General features: G+C 34.4%; 1 protein-coding gene across 2 annotated transcripts in view; it reads left to right on the forward strand.

Annotated features, from left to right (window-relative positions):
- The window catches only part of LOC101893689 (RYamide receptor), a 449,765-nt gene that overhangs the window by 207,620 nt on the left and 218,417 nt on the right, over window positions 1–23,728 (forward strand). For both annotated transcript variants that reach the window (XM_059126931.1, XM_005180108.4), the window contains 3 exons: window positions 4,590–6,275; window positions 19,457–19,570; window positions 21,882–22,080. In XM_059126931.1, the coding sequence (XP_058982914.1) occupies window positions 5,311–6,275; window positions 19,457–19,570; window positions 21,882–22,080 (1,278 nt within the window). In that variant the 5' untranslated portion in view covers window positions 4,590–5,310. The remainder of the gene's footprint in view (window positions 1–4,589; window positions 6,276–19,456; window positions 19,571–21,881; window positions 22,081–23,728) is intronic.

Below are 23,728 nucleotides of genomic sequence, written 5' to 3' on the forward strand. Positions count from 1 at the left end.
AAAAAATCGCATAAAAATAAGTCAAAAATATAGTTTTTGTAGTATTTTGTGACATTTTTTCATTTTGACTTATAATATTAAGGTATAGATTTTGTAATATTTTTACACCTTACAACACAGGTTTGGGATATTATATACAGATTGCAATTATCGTCGGATCCTCACGAAAAGGGTAGGGTTAGGCTCAGAAGGGCTAGGCCTATTGTTTTCAAATATGTCCGCAATATATTTAGGGGTTGAAATGGACCAATAACTAAAATGTTCCTGATTTTGCAGCCGTTATAAAGGTCACAAATAGAAACGAATGGACACGAAATCTCGCATGAAGTTAGAGTTTAGGACAGCGGGTAGAATGAACCACTACTTTTGTCTGAAAAATACCAACATTACTTACAGGTGATGGCCCAAATACACAAAATGCGAACTTCTGCCTTTTTTTGCTGATTTCGTTGACGAATATAGCCAAATATCCTAGACAAGCAAACCATATAGATGAGTCTAAATTTAGAAATACAGAGGGGCCTCTTAATTTTGGAGATGATCGCACAATATTCAAAAACAGGGAAAATTTCCTGATCACACAATTGAAGCCAATCGACACGCCTGAGAAGAAAGTTAGGGACAGGGAAGAAGTCTAGCATTATGTATGGCCATTGGATTATATTTAGCTGTAAAATGGACCACTACAACTAACAGCACGACGAAGTTCGTAAATATTGGTTAAATGTCCCTGGTCAAAATGCTAGTAATATCTGGGCAGTGCTCCGTGACATAATTTCAAAAGCGAAATCTTCCAAACTGGATTTGGACATAAGGGGGCTTCTAACATATTGTAGTGTTGTAGGGTATCACATGTTCGGTCCCGCACGTCTATAGCCTTTGCTTACTTGTTTATTAATGTTTTACTGTTACTTAAACAAATTAAAAAGTATTAGTCGCTTTTGCCGACGGATGTATACCCTCAGCTTATGTCCAAATATTTCGACTTTTTTTCATTTTTGGAAAACGTTCAAATATGCGTGAATTGCCAGTTGTAATGGACCGAAGTGCTCCACTTCATCTAATACTGATAAGAATATTGGAATCTGCAAAAATAAAAAAAAAATCAGACATCTATTGCCAATTGTATGCCAAAAAAATTGATATACCAAGTTTGAATAGAATCGCTGAATTGTTTGGCAAGTTATGAGATATATAAGCATTTAAATATTGTGACCCTTTATGGAGGAGGTACCATAAGGGGTAAGCCGTTATCTGTCATCTTCATATCTGATCTTGTGTTAATAAAAATATTGCGTTGGAGGAGAAACTGATATTTATTCCGTATTTTATTAGAGTTATAACAGACAAATGTCCTGAAACGGGTTTCATCCAAAAAGACCTAGGATCTGAAACAGTTATTTCGATGGGGCACGGTTTGGCCGTATCAAATTGTATATATGACTGAGGAAAAAAATCTGTAAAAATACTAGTGAAGCTATTTTGTTAAAAAATCAATAAAGTCTTGAAAAAAACTAGACCATCTTCAAAACTTCAATGGTCTGGAAAATACATTTAAGACCGACAAAAGCTATAAAATGTGCGAAACCGATACGTGATCATAATGATACCACTATTTTATAATGAAACTATTTGTGGGATGAATGCAAATTCAACTAAAGGCCAAATTAAACCAATTTGTTTTGAAATTGTACCGCAATATATCATCTGAGCTTTTGCGACTTTGAAAATACTTTAAATCGTAATAATATATTGTATGGGTTTTTAGAAGAATATTTTGAGGATTAGGAATATATTCCAAAGGGCTAAGTACATAAGAAGCTCGAAGTCATGGCTAGGCATATTTTGTGACATTTCACAAAGGGATTACAGAGCCGCACTAAAATCCAGCCGTCGTTTTCCATTATAATTTGGCATTAATATGCCTAGCAATGACTTCAAGCTTCTTATGTACTTAGCCCTTAAAACTGACGGTAGAAAGTAGAATACGTAATTATATTTTTGTCTCCAGTTCAGGTTGAAGTAAAACAACCCTTTAAATAAAAAAAAAACTGTTTGTAATCAAGCAACCTCAATACAAAATTTATATTTTGAATACGAGCGTTTGGAAAATTTGTAAAAAAAATTACAAATAAATTTTCTGACGGCGTAAAAACTATTTTTCAAATACTCATAACTTTATTAAGAAAAAATTGTCCATCTTGATTTTAGTCGAAAAACCAGTTGAATTGTCTACAACAAAATGTCCTGCTTGGATCTGTTTTGTAAATTGTGGGCATCATTGAAGATTCTCTCCAGGTAAAATTTTCTAATTATTAAAAAGTGAATATAAAAACTACAGCAGATATAAATGGTTTAAAAGAAGCCTCCATTTTTAAATATATTTTAGTATTTTTTGCGTCCGATTGCTTAATACCATTGGTCCAATTTTTGGTGGCTTAAGGTACTTTACGAACCCTTTTGGTTCCACTCCCATCCCCTCTAATTCAAATTTGCAAAAGTTACTTCTTATCGAACCCCATAGCGGCAATCGTTCCCATAATTCAAAATTTTCCTTATTCTAACTTTAACCTTTTCCGGGCGCAGATAAATTTGACAATCACATTTCTCTTTTATACCCAACAATTGGTATAAAGCATAAGAAGTAGTGAAATCATTACCATTCATGGAGAAATTGTAAATTTTCATGGAAGAAATTTTGATTTTTAAAAAGGTGTTCAACGATGCAGTCTATTTTCAATTCCGACCGCACATTTTGCATTTTTATAAGGGTATGTATAGATACCATTAAAATGTAGAAATGAAAGGATTGCTCCATAACTCTAAATGGGCTGCTTCAAAGTAAACAGCGGAATTTCTAGTTCATATAAAGCTGATTTTTTTCCAGACTTATATAGAGTGGTCATTTGTTATTGGAAAATTTTTACCATTTGTGTGTGGGTTACTAAAAGGGTTAACAATATAGTCATCCTCAAATTGGATCTAAGTTTGATAAGAATATTAGGTTATACTCGATTCCGAATATCCCAAAATTGGCTTTGTTAAAAGAGACTGAAAATCCTAAAGTTGAATTTGCTTAAAGAGATGTTGGGTCCAGCAGTTTAGAGTGGGAAACGTTGAATCCAGATTATTTTATATAAAATGTTTTTCTTTGGGTAGCCCGGCCGTAGTTATCTGTTTTTGCTCGTTTCTTATTAGATTTATTAGCTTAAATAATATTTATATATTTACCTACAATGAATTAAATGACTTGAATTCAAAATATGTCGTTGAACTGCGAACAACAGAATGTTTCTTCCATGACTTCATATGGAGTGCTTAAAAAGAATGAGAAAACGTACTATTATATTCTGAACACACTAAATACCTAAACTCGAGCGGCGACATTAGAATACCAAATAATAATTAATTCCGTTTGAAAATAGGATCGAAACTTTCATAACACCCTAAAGAAACTGGGCCTATGTCCACAAATTGTGGAGAAGTCTTGTCCATCTCCATATCTTACGCTAAATTTAATTCACGTGGACCTACATCGACGAATTTTCCTAAGTACGCTTTTTATACCGTCCACTATATATAGTATGGAGGGTATATTAAGTTCGTCATTCCGTTTGTAACTCATCGTAATAATTATTTTAGACCCAACAAAGTACACATATTCTTGATCAGCGTAAAATTCTAAGACGAATTAGCCCCGTCTGCCCGTCCGTCTGTTGTAATCACGCTGCTGTCAAAACGAATAAAGATAGGAAAGTAAATTTTTACACAGTCGGCCTATTGTCTGCAGGCAAGTCAAGTTCGAAGATGGCCCATATTTTTGTCCACGATATACCATATAACGGTACCCCCCTATATTCGGTATTTTTATAATTTTAGTATTCCAACAAAAGAGTTCTTTATGAGTACTCTACCCCCTGAAAGAGAATTGTGTTTATAGGTCCTCGATATCGAATATCCCCAATATAACGCCACCCCCCCCCCCCCCAGATATTCGGTATTTCGATGATTTCAGCCAAATGTTTTATTGAATTGTCTTTAAATCCACACAAGGTGTTGCTTCTGAGTTCTTTACCCCCTACAAGAAAATTGTCCAAATAGGTCCACGTTTTAGTATAGCGCCCGTATAATGATACCCAGAATTGTCACAAATTTCGTATCTAAAATTTGGAACCATTACTACAACCTATGACACAAATTACTTATGCAGAACCACGTCTTCGTATAGCCAAAATATAACGGTATAATTTGAGCGGTATTTTTTGACGGAATTTTTTTGATAATTTTCAAGTTTCTTCCAAATGGTGGAGGATATTAAAAGTTCGGTCCGGCCGAACTTAGTTGCTTTTTTACTTGTTACTTACTATGAACTCTAAATATCAAATCTTATTTATACAATTTTTACAGGAGTTCCCTATCGAAAAAATAATCTTTTATAAGAGTTCCCTATCGAAAAGAATATTAGTTAATGCCTTATTAAAGGCATGTGTAAATACCTGTTAAATACCATAGTAATTTCTGCATTTGTCAACTAAAATCATATATTTGATATTCGCTCATTTTTGATTGTTTTTTTTATCCATTTTCAGGTATTTAACAAACGATGTGAAATGGAAAATTGAATTGGGAAATCTCATTCAACTGATTGAAAGCGATCAGCTAAACTCTCAAATGCCAGTTTGGAGAAAAGAAAATCAGAATTGTTAGAAATGAAATAAGCGATTCACTTTTAAGAGCCCTTACCCAAGGAAGAGTGAAACCTAAAGTGGCTGTATAAACCACAACAACAACTTAACATTGCACAGAATTAAAACACAGTTACCACAGTGTGTCCCCAAAGAAATTTCACCCGTCCAAAGAGGTGAAACAAACAAAGACAATATGAAATAGGAAACCTATATCACAGCCAGAATATTGTTCGCACGCATTAAATATGTTGTTAAAAAGCCAATTATTGGAAAATGGAAAAACCACAACATCAACATCAACCTGCAATGCTTTAATGTCATAAACACAGAAAGTTTATGAATTTGTGCGGTTAATCTCGGAGTAGATCCAACGGTCACCGTACTCTTTAATTTTGTGAAATTTGCAATTAAAAATGTTGTAACACACTTTTCCGCTGAGCAAACATTCCGACATCAGCAGTAACACTATCTGCTGAAGCAAAAATTTCCACTTTAATAACCAGGAATAACAAGTGGGACGAATAATTGGCCACTGCATAAACAGGAGCAGCATCCGTAGCCGCAGCAGAGGAAGGTCCTAATTGCACTTGAGCTGCTGTTTATATTTAATACCGACAACGAAATGGAATACTTTCTGCGAGAGTATATGGCTCGTAGTATATTGCCTCATTTAAATGTGGCCACAGTAAAGAGAAGGTATCGCAGCACGAGTGGCGGTGATGGCGATGGGGGTGGTGCTGGTCAACACAAAACAAACATCACGACAACGACGACAACAACAAATTTAAGCATAACGAATGCAATTCAACAAAGTGACAGGGAAGGCAGTATCGTTGACGGTGGCGATAGCAACCTGTATTTCATAGAACCCCAACAGCAATTACTTTTGGAAGCATTCGACTCAGACATGGGCATGGATGTTCGAACGCAGTCCGATATAGATTATGGTGAATATTCGAGCTCGGACAACACAACTGCAACCTCCACATCCACGTATCATCTGTTAGAATCGTTGGCCAGTGTGACGACCACAACGATTTCATCGATATCGCATCAAGTGACACAACACACAAACGAAAGCTTCCGACTGTTGCGTGGTGACCACAATGTCAGCACTTCCATGTATGCCGCCGCCAACTGTGAGGGCGAATGCCACCCTGATATGGAGTTGAATGAGACATGGTCTCTTGACGCCTGTGGAGATGATGGCGGCGATGGTGACACTTTGTCATCAGTTTACTTCATAACGGCGGTTTATCTCCTCTACATTCCAATATTTGTATTTGCTCTGCTTGGTAATGGCACCGTGTGCTATATTGTCCAATCAACGCCACGCATGCGCACCGTCACAAATTATTTCATAGCAAATCTGGCCATGGGTGATATATTGATGTCGCTGTTTTGTGTTCCCTCCTCGTTCATATCAACTTTTATATTGGGCTATTGGCCGTTTGGTATAGCACTGTGTCATTTTGTCAACTACTCGCAAGCTGTGTCGGTACTGGTGAGTGCTTACACATTGGTGGCTATATCAATTGATCGGTATATAGCTATTATGTGGCCGCTGAGGCCGAGAATAACTAAGAGGTGAGTTGAAGATTTGTTTAATTTTTTTAATAAATATGAGAAGGCTAAAAATTAAAAAAGAAGAAATAGAGAGACAGGGAGAGGAGATTTTGAGAATGAAAACCCAAAATTATAGTATATCTTTAATGTTAATATCTCATATTAAATTTGAATTTTGTAGTGAAAATGAAAACAAAATTATACTCCAAACAAAGGGTTAAAAACGCAACGATTTTTGAGAATCTTTTGGAATCGAGATCTTCAAAATTAGAAAAATATTATATAATTTATAATTACATAGACTTGAGATAGAAGACTAAAATTTTGCACATATGTGAAGGTCAAGTTCGTAAATAGGCCATATTTGTGCCTGTTTTCTTATTCGCCATATAATTATACCTCCAGATATACACTCATTTTATGAACTTAGTCATAAAAATGGTATAGCGTCCATATAACGGTAGCGTCCACTTTATGGCATTTTGAAAGCTTTAAATGCATTATCAAACCGTTTTGAATGACACTTGGCATTTATTCTTAAAGCCTATCCTTACCTCATGGTGAAGGGTATAAAAAGCTCTGCCCGGTCGAAATTAAGGTTTTTTTTACAACCCTCTCAGCGAATATTGTAATAACATGGTAGTGCGAACATGGAACATCCCTCTAGTACCTCCCCTACTACTAAGAAGGATAAATATACAAAAATGGGTATGCTTTTGTCGGAACAACCACGAAAACTTTCTAACTGGTTGCTAGTGAAGATGTGTAGTTTGCTTGAATACAAATCAGAAAAGTATGAGTTCAATACCAAATGAAATATGTATTTTTTTCAAACGATACATATTGCAATATTTTCGTCAATAAAATATTTGGGAATAATATGGATCATATACAATAGAAACAAGTAAAAAAGTATCGGTCGTTTTTGTCGACAGATGTATACCCTCAGCCAATGTTCGATTATTTAAAAATATTTTGACTTCTGTTATGATTATTCAAATATTTAAACCCTTATGCATCAGGTTCCGAAGGAATGGGCCAATTTTGGCCATTTCGTATCGGATGTAAATAAATATGATACAAATATTGCGACGTGCTATGTTTAGACTCTGTTGTGTTAATGGAAATTTTGGGATGTACCAAGTCTTAAATAGAATCCGATGTCAATTTCGCTTTTATGGGGGGAGGTACCAAAAGAAGTGGACAGATACATCCCATCTTCACAACGGATCTTTTGTTAGTGGAAATTGTGGAATGTGTGGAATATAAAGCGAACCTAATTATGAGAGTTATAATTATTCAAAATTTTGACCCGTTGTGGGGAAGGTACTTGATGGAGTGGACCAATATTATTGTCCATTTACACCTGACCTAGCACTGACGCAAATATTACGATTCGCAAAGTTGGAGCAAAATCTGATTATCGTTTCTCTTTCTGTGCAAAAAATATATTTTTTTTAAAATTTCGACTTTTTGTGTGCGAGGTACTAAAAGGAGTGGACCGATATTGCCCATCTCCGAACTCGATCTAAGTTTGACAAAAAAAAATGGGATGTACCAAGTTTTCACCACATCGGATACTCCCTTCGAGAGTTATCGTGCGCACCAGCCAGCCAGACAGACGGACGGACGGTCATCGCTAGATCGACTCCAAATGTTCTGAAACGGATTTGGTCCAATGAGATCTAGGGTCTAGAACCATTATTTCGACTAGGCATATTTTGACCGTATCAAATGATATATACCCTCTATAACAATATGGCTGAGGATATACAAATATATTCTTCATATATAGAAAATCTATATCTAAATCGTAACAATTATCGTTACTATAGAATACCAAATATAAAATCAGACTTTCTGAATACCAAATATAAAATCAGATCAGACAACTTGATTGGGCAAACATGGCGAAGTTGGTGTATGTTTACACCAAGTTAGTGAGATATATATCCAAACCTCAACCGATCTCGACAAAACTTGGCGTTATGGGGTGTAAATTATGCCTTTGAAAGTGCTTGGTCGGATGAATCATATGCATGGAAGCTACAGATGAAACATATATATGGATGCGAGAGATGAACTATCTTAACCGATTTTCATTAAATTTTACATATTTGCTTTTAGGATAAATTCAGTAGTCTCCGGCAAACTTTGTCCTAGTTGGCTTATATGACACTTTTGTTAAAGAATATACTTGAAATCAGACAAAGATATATAAAAGAGCTATATCCAAATCTAAATTGTTTTTGTCAAAATATGCTAAGGCTATGGAAGACCTACATATCAAATTTTACCAAATATGAGCCATGGTAATATTAGGAAGCTAAAGGCGGTTTTAATAAGGCTATCCATATCTACATTTTCTTGAATTTACCTTGTGACATTTCACTGAATAAAGACAGGTTCCTATTTCTGATTTCTGTGTATACACTGAATTTATAAATATAAATTTTGACAATGAGATGTTGTCAAATAAATAATTTTTAATGTGATTCTATGAAAATCATCAAAAGAAACCATGGGTTTCCTTTTGCATGTTACAATCAAATGCGCTAAGACATAACCTCTTTAATAAATTATCCTGCCAGAGTGGGCAGTGCCTACTACTCTAATTATCGAATATTGAGAGGTACGGTAAGAGGTATTTGTGTCCGTCATTTTTCATCATAAGATTTAGCACCTTTAGGCATCCAGTGTGATACAAATTATCAAAATACCGAATATCTGGAAATACAGTTATATGGGGACTAAAACTAAATTTGGACCTATATAGACAGTTCTATGCAAGCATGTTATGTACATGCTGGGAACATATACTGTCAATTCACAGAAAATTCAGCTCAACATTGTGACTAAATCAACCAAAACACCTTAAATTTGGGGGTAAAGTCAAGGGGGGCTAAACTAAAACGTGGACCTATGAAAAGTACTGCAGACATTAAATACATCAACCTATTTAACTTCGTTCGGAAGCTAAAGTGATTTTTACGGATGGACATTGTTAAATCGACATAGAAACGTATTCGGATATATATATATATATATATATATATATATATATATATATATATATATATATATATATATAAATATATATATATATATATATATATATATATATATATATATATATATATATATATATATATATATATATATATATATATATATATATATATATATATATATATATATATATATACATATATATACATATATATATTTATAATCAGAATAAGTGATTCGAAGTGCGTTTCGGGTTACATCTTTCCATCTGAAACTAATTCCACATACATTTCTGATCAATGGTATAAATGTTAAACGTTGTGCACTAACTACTAATCATGTGAAATCAATTCCACCCGAAATGGATTCCACATACATTCTGGTCAAGTCTCTAGTCATGCACTTAATGTTTTGCACCAACTAATCATGGCTGAAACATGGGACTAATTTTTCTTCTCGATTTCTTAATGTACTAACGAAAATTTATCCTACAACCCAGGATTTGATTTTTTTCGCCTCGTGATTAAGTTGTTAAAAACGGCTCACGGAAACGAAACTAGTTTTATATAATTTAACACATTGTATTTAAACTAATTACAATTTAGATTCCTAAGTGCCTTTTTAAGCTACAATAATGTTCAGAAGTGTGATATATGATCTCCAATCTGGCACAGTCTCTAATTGAGGGTCTCTGTTTTATGTAAACATTAAAGTGCAAAAAAATTATTAAAAAATAGACAAAAACAAGGGAACTGATGAGGATTGGTGGCTCTTTCCGAAACCTAGGTATTCCCTGCCTTACCCCCTGGTAAACATTACCATCATTCTCCACTAATAAACAAACGTTGTTTTTATAAAAACAACAATAAAGGGATAAGCCTGACCATTTTGCAACAACAAAATACTATGGTATCACGAACAAACAAGCCACACTGTTCTAAATAGAAAAATCCTAACGCTAATTTTTTTTTTATTTTATCCTGCTTCACCACATTTTGTACCCTCTATAGGCTGTGCATTTTGCTAAAATTAAATTTGTGTACTTTAATTGCCGATAAAACTTTTAAACGGTTTTTGTCAGCTCTAGTATAGACCAAAAAAAGAAAATGCACGAAAACTTAAAAGGTAAAACTTTTGCTTGAAAACAAAAATTTGGTACAAAGTTCAAGTGCCATCCATGCTCATCAATTATCTCTACCACCTACACGGATAGTCGCATATTCGCTGATCCAGTTGCGTTGAGTGTTTCACACCGATAGAAATGAAAAACTTGTCAAACGATTCAATAAAAGAAGAAAAGAAAGGAATAATGAACGTTGAAAACAGGATCGCAGAAGACCTCTCAGCAGATTTAATTAAAGCAAACAAGGCGACGTGAAAAAGGACACCGGACACCGGAAAAAGAACAACTCAATCAATGAAATACCATTTATTAGCAAGATGCGAATTAAATCGATTCTTTAGAATCTGAAAGCGAAATGAAGGTAAAAAATAGTTTCGTTGAAGTGGGTTAGTGGAAAGGTGAAAGCAATGCAATAAGAAATAAGTGAAAGTGCTCGTAACCGTGTGTTTTGTGCAAACTATTTCATATAGCATTTTTGTTTGTCCTGCAGGTGAATTCCACATTAGGTAATACAATACTAGAAATTCAATTTATTGTGCAATTCTACCTCATTCAATATAATTTTAATGTAAACCAAATAGTATTCTACATTTCAAGTTTTCGTATAGCCCTCATATACTGCGTTTTACATATATTTTTTATAAAAACTTTATAAAAAACAATTCTTTTCAAAAATAGTTAAAAATTTCATTGAGACAATGTAATAGATATCACTAATGAAGGGTGATGTAAAATTACGAACGTAGTGTAAAATCTGATTCTGTATCTCGGGAGGGGGGGAAAATTGAAGCGAACTATCTAAAATATGTAATATGTTATATCAGCCTTCTCCGAAACGTGGTCATTGTGAAATTAGGAGAAAATTCCTTCCATTTTGGTCCAATTCAGTATATTATGCAAAGGAAACTGCTAAAATTTAAAAGTTCATAATGTCGAGACCAATGAATGTGGAATAACTTTCAGTCAAGTGTGAGGCACATTCAACTACATGTGATCATCGCAGTCTCCTAATCATCATTTACCAAGCAATGAGTAACGGTGGCACAGGGTAAGCACATCGAACAACAAACCTAAGGTGACTGGTTGTAACATCCTTGCAACAAACAACCAACCCCTTTGTTAGTAGTTAGTGGGGAAAATATGTTCTTAATATACTAATTACTTGGTAATGAGATTTTGTGATGGTCTTTGGGGTCTATTTTTCAATGTCGATCCTTCACATATCTGTACGGTTGGCTGGTACGAACAATATATCTTTCATGAATTAAATCTAGTTTGACGACGGGTTCAATAAGGAATGATTTAATGCGAGGATGGTACACAGGGTGAGATAAAAACTGCAACAAAGTCAAACGCCATAATTTTTATGTTTTTTTTTTTCAAACGGCATGGAAACCGTCACAAGCTTCCCGAATGTTGCACTGCAAAATTTTGGCCACTTTGGTGGATGGAATGTCCAAGGTCTGCGGCCAAAATGTTTGCGTGCCCAAGGCTTGGCTCAATAATATTCGACATTTATTCGAATAAATATTCAATATATATTTGATTAATAACAGCGGAGAGCGACAATCTGCTGTTATGGCGGCCCACACCATCACCATGGCCGGCGCTGGAGTTCTGGTGGCCAACCGAAGGTGCACATTTTCAGCTGACCTCTTTGGCAAGGAAACACGATCGTTTTGTTTCTTTACAAACTGCTGGACAACGAATGTTTTTGATCGGAGAAAACCAAATTCGGCAGTTCACCACTTTCGAAGCAACTCTTTAGCTCCTTTGAGTCTATTTTCTTTCTGTTGCGGTGTAAGTTCTTGCACTTTTTGGAATTTTAAAGGCTTTACCCGAGCTTATTTTTCAATAATTGCCGAATGGCATATTGCAATATGTTCAGCTGACGAGCCATTTTTCGGTCACTGCGACGCGGGTTTCGATCAAGTCGCTTCTTTCCTTTTCGATATTAGAACCTTCTTCTGGTTCGTCTGCTGTAAGAGGCAAATTCTTTGTTTTTTATACCCTCCACCATGGGTAGGAGGGTATATTAACTTTGTCATTCCGTTTGCAACACCTCTAAATATTCGTCGTAGACCCCATAAAGTATATATATTCATAATCAGCATAAAATTCTAAGACGATTTAGCGATGTCCGTCTGTCTGTCTGTCTGTCCGTCTGTCTGTCCGTCTGTCTGTCTGTCTGTCTGTTGAAATCACGATAGAGCCCACATTATTTGACGTAGACCTTTGAAATTTGGCACAAGTGTGTGTATTGTCTCTAGGATGGTTGGTATTGAAAATGAGATATATCGGTCCACGTTCTGGTATAGTCCCCATATAACGGTACCTCCCGATATTCGGTATTTTGATGATTTATGCCACATTTTTTCACGGATTTATCTGAAAATTGGTATTTGTAGGTCATGACGGGTCCCTGAGCGTGTGGAAAAACATTGCATGTATAGGTTCACGTTTTGGTATAGCCCCCATATAACGGTACCTACCGATATTCGGTATTTTGATGATTTATGCCACATTTTTTCACGGATTTGTCTGAAAATTGGTATTTGTAGGTCACAACGGGTCCCTGAGCGTGTGGCAAAACATTGCATGTATAGGTCCACGTTCTGGTATAGTCCCCATATAACGGTACCTCCCGATATTCGGTATTTTGATGATTTATGCCACATTTTTTCACTGATTTGTGTAAAAGTTGGTATTTGTGGGTCATAATGGGTCCTAGTTCGTGTGGCGAAACATTGTAATTATAGGTGCACGTGTTGGTGTAGCCCCTTTATAACGGTACCTCCCGATATTCGGCATTTTAATGTTTTTTGCCACATTTCTTCTAATGTTCTTTTACCCTAGGGTGGAGGGTATTACAAGTTTGGCCCGGCCGAACTTAATGTTTTTTTACTTGTTTTTTTTTATTTTAGGGGTCTAAGTTAGTCTAAACTGCCATTGCAAAAAATTATGAATTATTGGCCTACCAAAAACGCTAATAATGTTTTATATGAGAACGAATAGAGGTGAAATTCTACTAGTTTATAGGGTCAACATCTCCCTCCAGTTGTTGACAAGTAAAGAAAAATTAATAAAACAAGCAAAAAACATTAAGTTCGGCCGGGCAGTACTTTTAATACCCTCCACCATTTGGTAAGGCAAAATGTGACTAGGATATTACCGAGTATCGATTGGTATTGTTATGTTAGCTTTAGGAAAACATGGACCTATACATACTTTGTTTCGCCACAGGAACCCATTACAAACTACGAATACCAATTTTTTTACAAATCCGAATAAAAATGGGGCAAAAATTATGAAAACTCCAAATACCGGGAGGTACAGTTGTATGGGGGCTATACAAAAACGTGGACCTACACATACAATGTTTAGCCACGGAAGCTAGAACCCATTACGAACTACAAATACTAATTTTTGGACAAGATGAACGTCGTTAAATTGACTTAGAATTCATGGGGTCTACGACAAATATTTAGGGATATTACGAATGAAATGACAAAGTTCATATAACCTCCTTATCAAGGTGGAGGGTATTACAATTATACGAATTTTTCTGGTGAAATTAAAATTTAATGAGCATTTTTTTTGGATTTTTATTTTTGTTTTGTATACAATGGTCCTAAATGTACTAAAAGCGAGGAATAAAGCTTATATACTGAAATAAAACATAAAAGTAATTTCATCATTGAAAGAGTCAAAAACGACGTCAATCGTTATGTAAAAATTTATCCTCAAAATAACAAATATATTTTTAATTGAACATAAACTACCCACTCAGAACACGAAATGTTAAATTTCAGTTGATTTGTATGGAAATGGGACCGAGAGACCAAAAATCACGAAATATCCTTATATGGATATTATACTTAAGTGTAGACTGATAAAGCTTATTTTCTATAGCAAAATACAACTTATACCTTAACTTATCATCTTATAGTGAAGAGTATAATTCCATTCTCTGGTATTTTGTATGAAGTTCATTTCATTTTTTATTAAATTTTATTCAAATGTATATTATTTCTTCAGGACTTTTGGTATTGAAAATGGGCCATATAGGTCCACGTTTTGGTATACACCCCATATAACGGTACTTGGCGATATTCGGTTTTTTGATGATTTTAGCGACATTATTGACTGGAATTGTTTCAAATTTGATATTTGAAGTTCGTAGTAGAAACTACAGCCATTACAGGAGATAATCTGTGCAGGTAGACGTCTTCGTATAGCCCCATATAATGGTACTTCCCGATATTCGGTATTTTGATGATTTTAGCGACATTATTGACTGGAATTATTTCAAATTTGATATTTGAAGTTCGTAATAGATACTACAGCCCATTACAGGAGATAATCTGTGCAGGTAGACGTCTTCGTATAGCCCCATATAATGGTACTTCCCGATATTCGGTATTTTGATGATTTTAGCGACATTATTGACTGGAATTATTTCAAATTTGATATTTGAAGTTCGTAATAGATACTACAGCCCATTACAAAAGATAGTCTGTGCAGGTAGACATCTTCGTAAAGCCCCATATAACGGTACCTCCCGATATTCGGTATTTTGATGATTTTAGCGACATTATTCACTGCAGTTGTTCTAAATTTGATATTTGAAGTTAATAATGAATGCTACTGCCTATGACGGAAAATTGTCTCTGCATGTCCACACAGGTATAGCCCCCATATATTTTGATGATGAGTTGACGGCTACATTTGGTGTTTTTAAGATTTTAACAAAATTTTTAACGGATTTGTTTTTTTGGAAAATTGCCAAATTCGTTCCAATTGGTGGATGGTATTCAAAGTTCGGCCCGGCCGAACTTACATCTTTTTTTATTGTATTTTTTTAAGTAAAATTTTGGAAATTTTTTAATGTACCAAATATGATAGGACTATTAAGAGAAGGGGCACTGTGCTGCTAGTTTCATATAAATTTTGAACTAAACTGTAGCAATCTTTTGAAATCCTAGTTTGGAGACTTAGCTCAGGCTCACGTTCAATAGATATGGCGAAGATTCCAAGCTCAATTTTAAAAGTGAGACATACAAGCAATTTTACCAATTTTTTAAAAATACTAATTTTTAAAATTAAATAGCCCCATTAATTTCAGACCCCTGAAATGTGAGAGTATTACTATTTATAATTAGGTGCCACGTGTCAGTTCATAACGTAATTTTTTTGATGTGTTCAAATATCAAGGACAAACGTTAGTCATCATTAACTACATTCATAGTTTTACGTCACCCACCGGTTCCACCACTCTCCGATTTAACGTCCGCACAATATAACAAACGGAAGTGTGAAATGCTGTCCAAATGCTTCACTAAATATTTATTTGATATCGTGAATATCCGGCTACAAAGTATGTTGGTTTTTATTTTCTCCCATACAGTTCTGAACACTAAATTGCCTCTAATTATGTTTCCTGTCTATTCCTAGCAGCAAATTAGGATTTTTAACGAAATAAAAGCCAGTGACTCTTTGTATTGGGATTGTGGGGGCACGTCATTAGACTTACGGCTTTGAGTGTTACGTGAGTTTGTGTCCTTTGTTCGGACGATGGGATAATGACAAACAGTGTCAGCTCAAATATATATATCATGTGACAATGTAAACCTTCCTTGTTTTCATTAAGCCAGCAATCAATAAAAACAATTGTACTGGTCTAGTCTTTCTCTAAATCATTATGGCTTGGGAGCCTATCCTGTATGGCTGTGAACATAGCCTTACTACTACAGGCTCATCCGTATCACATTTCTATACAAATAAATTAACTCAACATTAATATTCGAAAGAAGAAGGAAGGTGGGTACATTGTGGGTGGCATCAGCTGGCCAACAATTTTATGGATGTCGATTTGAGTTTGATGCGTCATGGGCTAAACGTCTACGCCTACATAGTCGGAAAGTGGGAATGTTTGGTTGTAGTTAGTTCTCTTAATGAATTACAAGCATTTTGCATTAGTGGGACATAATGAGCTGTTAAATGAAGTGTCACCAAAATGTTGACCCAATGTGTGAATATAGAATAAATAGAAATGTTTTGTGCTAGTACAAAATTCGTTTGGTGGTGGAATTATAAGAAACGAAATATTTCAAATTTTAATAAATGTATATTGCATGTATGATTGTAATTGTATGAATACAAATCTGACAGTAACTCTCAACATGTTTGCTATAGAGAATGTGCTACATCAATCCACAATTAAGTATAGAGCCCATTAAAAATTTACACTGGATTTTCCGTATTTCGAATATTTTAGACGATTTTTCGATTTTCATCAGAAAATTGGTCGGATGTATAAAGTTTCTCTTTCCACTTTCAACACCTCTCATTTTGGGTAATCGTCCAACGGGTATATAAAGAGTGGCTGCAGCATCGATGATTTTTCGGAAAATACTTCTGCTATCCTGACATATGTTTCGGTTTATACCGTTTGCTGGTATTCGTGTTGATAGAGTCAGCATTATGGAGTCAGTGTTGATAACGTCGGCGTGATGGTATTCGGGCTAACTTAGTTGGTTTGATGATACTCGGATTTATTCTTTTGGCTTGATAGGGTTGGGCCTCGTATGAAACGATATAAAATATTTGTCAGTCGTTGGACTGAATCACAAAAAGTAAAAAAGTGGCGATCCATTCGATACTGCTCAGAATAACAGAGAAGAAATTATTTAAATTTTAAATTCGTTACAACAGTTCGTATTAAGCCTTTTCAATACTCGAAATACACAAATTGTAGAGTTTGTCAATTTTTTTTATATAAACTTTATACATCGCACTCAATGTTCAGACTTTCAAGTTTTTAATTTTTTGGAAAAAAAAAATAGGAAAATGTTTACCTTTTACAAAAAAAGTCTTCAAAATATTTTATTTTGAAGTTTACTGCGGAGAATTTTAGTGCAGTACAATTTTAGTATTTAGTGCAGTACAATTAGTATAGTGCCCTATGGACCCACGTCAATTTTTTCGGTATAAAACTAATTTTAACGTCTTCATACGTAAACCTTAGAAACCAACAGTGAACTCAATATCAAATTTCAGAATTTCGGCTATATCCCTTCACCCATACGTATCCAAAACAATCCAAATCTCTCCATCTTAGACACCAACAGTGATCCAAAATTAATATAATTTAGTATTTTTCGAACATTTCAAAACATCCACCAGAACTCAAAACCGGATACCATCAAAGACCTCAATATTCAATTTTTTGGATTTTATTACTATTTCTTCACCTAACTCCAAATTTAGTAATTTTCTCACAATTATTGTACACCTTTCCAAATCGACTTCCATATTTCAATTACAGATATCCACAGAGACCTAAATATCAAATTTAAGGATTCCAGCCATCTTCCTTCACTGAATAACAAATTTAGTATCATTTAGTACTTTTTTAAACAATTATAGGGTAAGTGTGCCTAAGTTCGGCATGTCCCAGTAGTCGGCACTTTTTATTTTTAAGCCCAAATAAATGAAACTATTATAACTTAATGTACTTTGTTTACTTCAAATATATTGTCAGCTATCTTTGTATACAATTTCGCTAAGAAAATATGATTTATTTTAATAAAAATTAAATTTTTGTCTGTGAAGGTCCTCAACAATCCATATTCTTAAGAAAAGTACAATAAAGACGTCGAATCAGTTTAACTAAACAAAAATATTATATTTTAATGAATTAATTTATTATTATTATTAATTATTCTTACAAAAAAATTGGTATGCCGACTGTTAGAACATGCCATACCGACAATTAGCAAGTGGTGCCGACTACTGGCAAAAAAGCATTGTTTTAATAAAACTACAAATTTATGAAATTTAATAAAAAGTTATTAACACTTTATATATTATTGCAAAACCTATACAAAATTTCGAATCTGAATAAATTAACTTTGTAATAATTGAAAAGTTCCACTCAGAATGGTGAGCGATTAAAAACGCGAAAATCCTAAAAGTGCCGACTACTGGTACACTTACCCTATGACACATTTCCAAAACACCATCAGTAATATAAATATCAAAATTCACAGTTTTATATCTATCACTTCATTCAATACTAAGTATAGTACCATTCAGTACTTTTCGTATAAACATAGGACGCATTTCCGAGACCACCTCCATATGTACAGGCTATACACGAACAGCGACTATCTGTTCACCCAACACCAAATTGTACCAAATATAGCACAACAACCACATTTATCACAGAGCTACCACCAAGAGGGACCCCAATACATAATTACAAAATTCCAGCTTCATCCGTTCACCCAAACTTAGTAACATTTAGTACAGCTAGCAAACTTAGTATACATTTCCAAAACCACCTTCAAATATACCCAATTTTAAGTTTTTATACCCTCCACCATGCATAGTATGAAGGGTATATTAAGTTCGTCATTCTACTCACAAAGAACTACACAAGTTCTCACCTGTAAGAGAATTGTCTATATAGGTCCACGATAACGTATATCACCCATGTAACGGCCCCTTCCGATATTCGGTATTTTGAAGATTTTTTATATTCATTTATCAATGGATTTATCTGAAAATCCACAAAAAGAGTTCTTTCTGAATACTGTACCCTCTGGAAGAGAACTGTTAAATTGATGATTGTAGCCAAATTTTTCAATAAAATTTTCTGAAAATCCACATAAGTATTTCTTTTGAGTACTTCATGACCTGGAAGATTATTGTCTATATAGGTCCACGATATCGTTTATTCCCAATATAACGGTACCTCCCTATATTCGGTATTTTGATGATTGTAGCAACATTGTTCAAAGGAATTTTCTAAAAATCTAAGCACTTTACTCCCTGAGAGAGAAATATCTATATTGGTTCAAGATATCGTATAGCCCACATACTACTACAAGTTTCCACTAGAATAAAACTAAATGGGGTTAGATATAGCTACATCTTCCGTATACTTGATTCATTTTATTTTATTTGTGAACCTTCTCATAAAAACTTCTATTTAAATTAACACTTTATGTCTTCTTTACAAAACATTTCAACAAAATCTCACGTAATTAATTCTTTCTCATTTTAGATATGCCAAGTTCATAATAGTTGGGATATGGTTCATCGCTTTGGCCACCGCGTTACCAATACCAATTGTTTCAAAATTAGTACAGCCTGGTGATTGGTATGAACTGTGTGGAAGGTAGGTTTAAAAATTTGTATTTATTAATTGTTCCTAGATAAATATGACCTGTTTACTCGCAACTGGTCACAAGTCGTGGTGTTTATTTATTTATTTTTTTCTAACACTTTAAAAACAATTTATACCAAAAAAACAAGTAAGCAAAGGCTACAGTCGAGCGGGGCCGACCGTTGAATACCCTACAACACTATAATAAACCATACAGTTTATATAGGCGAAATACTCGACAGAATTTCACAAAATATTGTGACAAATAATAAAAGAAAACCATCAGGTTTCGTTCTCTAATTTTCGAATAATAGCAACTTAAACTAATTTGCTCATTTCCAATTTAATGGTAGATGTTGCACGTAAATGGTCTTCCTAGATCTGGAACCAATATTTCCCAAAGACCTATAATCTCTCAGAAGTGGCAAAAAATTAACATTTATTATTGGTTTTTGACTGAAACGCATCTATATGAGATACAGACATTTGACTATATTCTTCAACAAATCAGCGTTAACGAAATAGTCAGAAGTGCGTCTTTCCTGTATTTGTGAATTCTCCAAAAAGTCACTGGAATGGACATTTTCGTATTTTGTCTATAAAAGTTGGCAAACTCCTTCACACATTGAATATTTTTCGAAGGCCATCCGAAATTGCTTGGCTTTTGCAATGTGAGGTAACCCCCATTCAAATGTGCATGAGGATTGGGCGATAATTACGACCTGCCAACAATTTTGCAGTTTTTTGGTCCATTTCAACCTCTAAATATATAGCGATCATCTCCAAAAAAAGTAGGCTTCTATTCTGACCCTCATCTTATCCCCATGCAAAATTTCGTAAGAATCGTGCCATAAATGAGATCTGTATATGATATCCTGATATCCTAACTACTTAGTTTTGTTATGTTTTAAATGTTTAATTCAAAATGGAAATATGCCAAAAATACGACAAAATTGAAAAAATATGAGAAAATTTTACAAAATCAATATTTTCATCTTAGAGAGATACTTTTATGCGATTTTTTTAGACGTTTTTTCTTTCCTGCCAAGAGGCCATTCTGAATTAATGAGAACTGTCGAAATCAGTTCAGCCGTTCTCGACATATAAGAGATGTTTCAAGCATATCTTCTTTGATAGACATATATATCGCACATATTTTGCTATATATCCGATTTGTTGGATAATAACATCAATGTAAAGTCAGAAGTAACCTTGTGATGGCTTTGTGATTTCGCCGGGATTTAAAATATTCACGGTTTAATGAAAAATTTTGATTTTTTTCAACACAAAAGATATGGCCTATTTTACCCGCTAAATATTATCCGATAACCACCCAAATTAGTAGGCTTCTTCCCCGCCCTAAACTCTAGCTACATGCGAAATTTCGCGTCGATTGGTCCATAATTGCGACCTGTATAGCTACTGCAAAATCCGACATTTTTTCAGTAATTGGTCCATTTCAACCCCTAAACATTTGGTGATCATCTCCAAAAGCAATAGGGTTCTATTCTGGTCCAAGCCCCACCTACATTCTAAATTTCGTGAAGATCGGGCCATAATTGCGACCTGTAGAGTGATTACAAATTAACATGGACAGACGGACAGACGGACGGACGGACATACATAGCTAGATCGACTCAGCTCGGCGAGCTAGGAAGATCCATATATACTTTCCTATATGGGAAATCAATATTTCGAGGTGTTACATAATTTTTGGCCCAATCAAACTTATAATACCCCCAACACATAGTGTTGTAGGGTATAATAAATTGTCTTGGTTAAGTTGACCAAAGGACATTTGCTAATTTACAAATTAATTGGCAGGCGTTAGTCTGTGTCACTGTTTTGCTGGTGTTTTTTTTTAAAACTTTGTCTTTTGTGTAACAAGGTCGATATTTCCATTCCTTGTTAAAAGTCATCTCCAAAATAATTTCATTAAAAATGGTCTTAGTTAATTTATGCGCAACTTGATTTTCTAATTTAAAATCATTCCAAAGGGTAGCGTGTCCTTTTTTTAATTATTTTCTTCAAGTGCACGGACGTCTTAAATACAATCTGGAAAAAGAGAAAATTGCAGAGAAAAATTACAAAAGTCTTTAACAAATATTTAATATTTGTTAAGAAAACGTCCAAATGTCCACAACCCTTGTCAAACAACTGTTTCACAAACAGCCGGTCTGTCGGCCAACATCCACATCGCACACAACTACCATTTCAGCTGTCATAATTCATGTATAATTTACAATTTCATTGTTTGTGCATGATTTCCTTTGTGACTTTTGTTTGTTCAACTTATTCTTCTGCTTCTTGTTCTTTTCCTTAGATACATCTGTAAGGAAGAATGGCCCACAGCCGAACAAAACTATTACTACACGCTGGCATTGCTGACACTGCAATTTATTGTTCCATTGTCGGTGCTAATTTTCACCTACACCCGCATTGCACTGGCCGTTTGGGGCAAGCGACCTCCGGGTGAGGCGGAAAATTCTCGAGATCAACGCATGGCTAGGTCGAAACGTAAGGTAAGTCAATCTTTGCTCCGTACAACAGTAAGTGTCTATGTTTAAAATTGCAAACTAAGTACTTAATTGGTCCACGTAGAAACAGATTTATTTTAAAAGTTTTATGAAAACATTTAGAACTGTTATCTACAGATTATTTGTGCGAACGTGAGAAAAACATGCTGGTAAGCTACGTGTGAATCATACATATTTGAATACATGCTGAACGTGATAATAAAACCACTGCAAAAAAAACGTTGATTGCGAATAGACGTATTGTAAACAATGACTCCTTGCAGTACCTCATAAAGATCATGACTAACTTGATTTGAAGTTTTTGTACCCACTACCATACAGTAAAGAATATATACTAAGTTTGTCATTCCATTTATGACTTATTAAAATAATCATTTAAAACCGCATGCCTGTTATTATGTTTGTTGTAATAACTCATATTTTTGAGGGGATTGACCTAGATGACAAAAAGATCTTCTTAGCCCATCTTTCGATTCGGACTTTTTATTGAGTTCGTAAAATCTTTACAAAAAAGTATCGACGTCGGCTACTTTTTGGTATAGTTCCAATATAGCGGTCCTCTCGATTTTATGTATTATTGTTTCGCTCATATTTTCCAATGGAATTAGGTATAACTTGTTAATTAGGATATTTATTCTCTCTGTCAAAATATTTCAAAATCAGTTCACGTTACGATATGGCTCACGTTATGGTATGGTCTTCAATACACTCCATCATAGTGTGGAGGGGATATTAAGTTTGTCATTCCATTTGTAACACCTCAAAGTATGCAATTAGATCCCATAAAGTATATAATTCTTGATCCGTATAAAATTCTATGTCAATCTGTTTGTGGAAATGACTCTAGGAAAATATATAGAAAATATCCCTACAGATAACTGTATATATAGGTTCATGATTTGGTATATACCCCATGTAGCTGTACCTTCAGATGTTTGGTATTTCGATGATTTGTGTCATAGTTTTCATCGGAAAATGTGGTTTTAGAGTTCGTAATAGATAATAGAGCATTTTCTATATAGGTTCACGTCTTCGTATAACCCCCATATATAGTATAACCCCAATATTCAGTATATTGATGGTATTACATTTTCCAACAAAATTATTTCAAACTTGGTATTTTTAGTTCGTAATAGGCACATCCCTCTTTAGCAGATAATTGGCTGTAGAGGCCCTACATAAATCTACCTCAAAAATATTCGATATTTTGATTATTTGTTTCACACTTTTCACCGGAATTGTTTCAAATTTGATATTTGGAGTTTGTAATGGGTGCTGTCTCCTATGATAAAAAGTTGCCTACATAGGTCTACATCTTCATATAGCTCCCATATAACTGTGCCTCCCTATATTCGTTATTTGGTTGATTTTTGTCACACCTTTCACCAGAATTATATCTAACTCGAAATTTAGAATTGGGTACTTCTTACGAACACAGAAAATAGGCCATACAAAATCATGTCTTCGGTATTCAAACGATTTTAGCTAAATTGATTAGAGAGTTTCGTGTTTTCCTATAGCCCCATATAACAATAATACATGGTATTCGAATTTTATTAAACTTTAGCGGCGTTTTACATTTTGCAAGTTCCGTCAAAATGGTCTAGAGTATTAAGAGTTCGGCTTAGCAGAA

The sequence above is a fragment of the Musca domestica genome, unplaced genomic scaffold (assembly GCF_030504385.1).
Source record: "Musca domestica strain aabys unplaced genomic scaffold, Musca_domestica.polishedcontigs.V.1.1 4, whole genome shotgun sequence".
NCBI lineage: Eukaryota > Metazoa > Arthropoda > Insecta > Diptera > Muscidae > Musca > Musca domestica.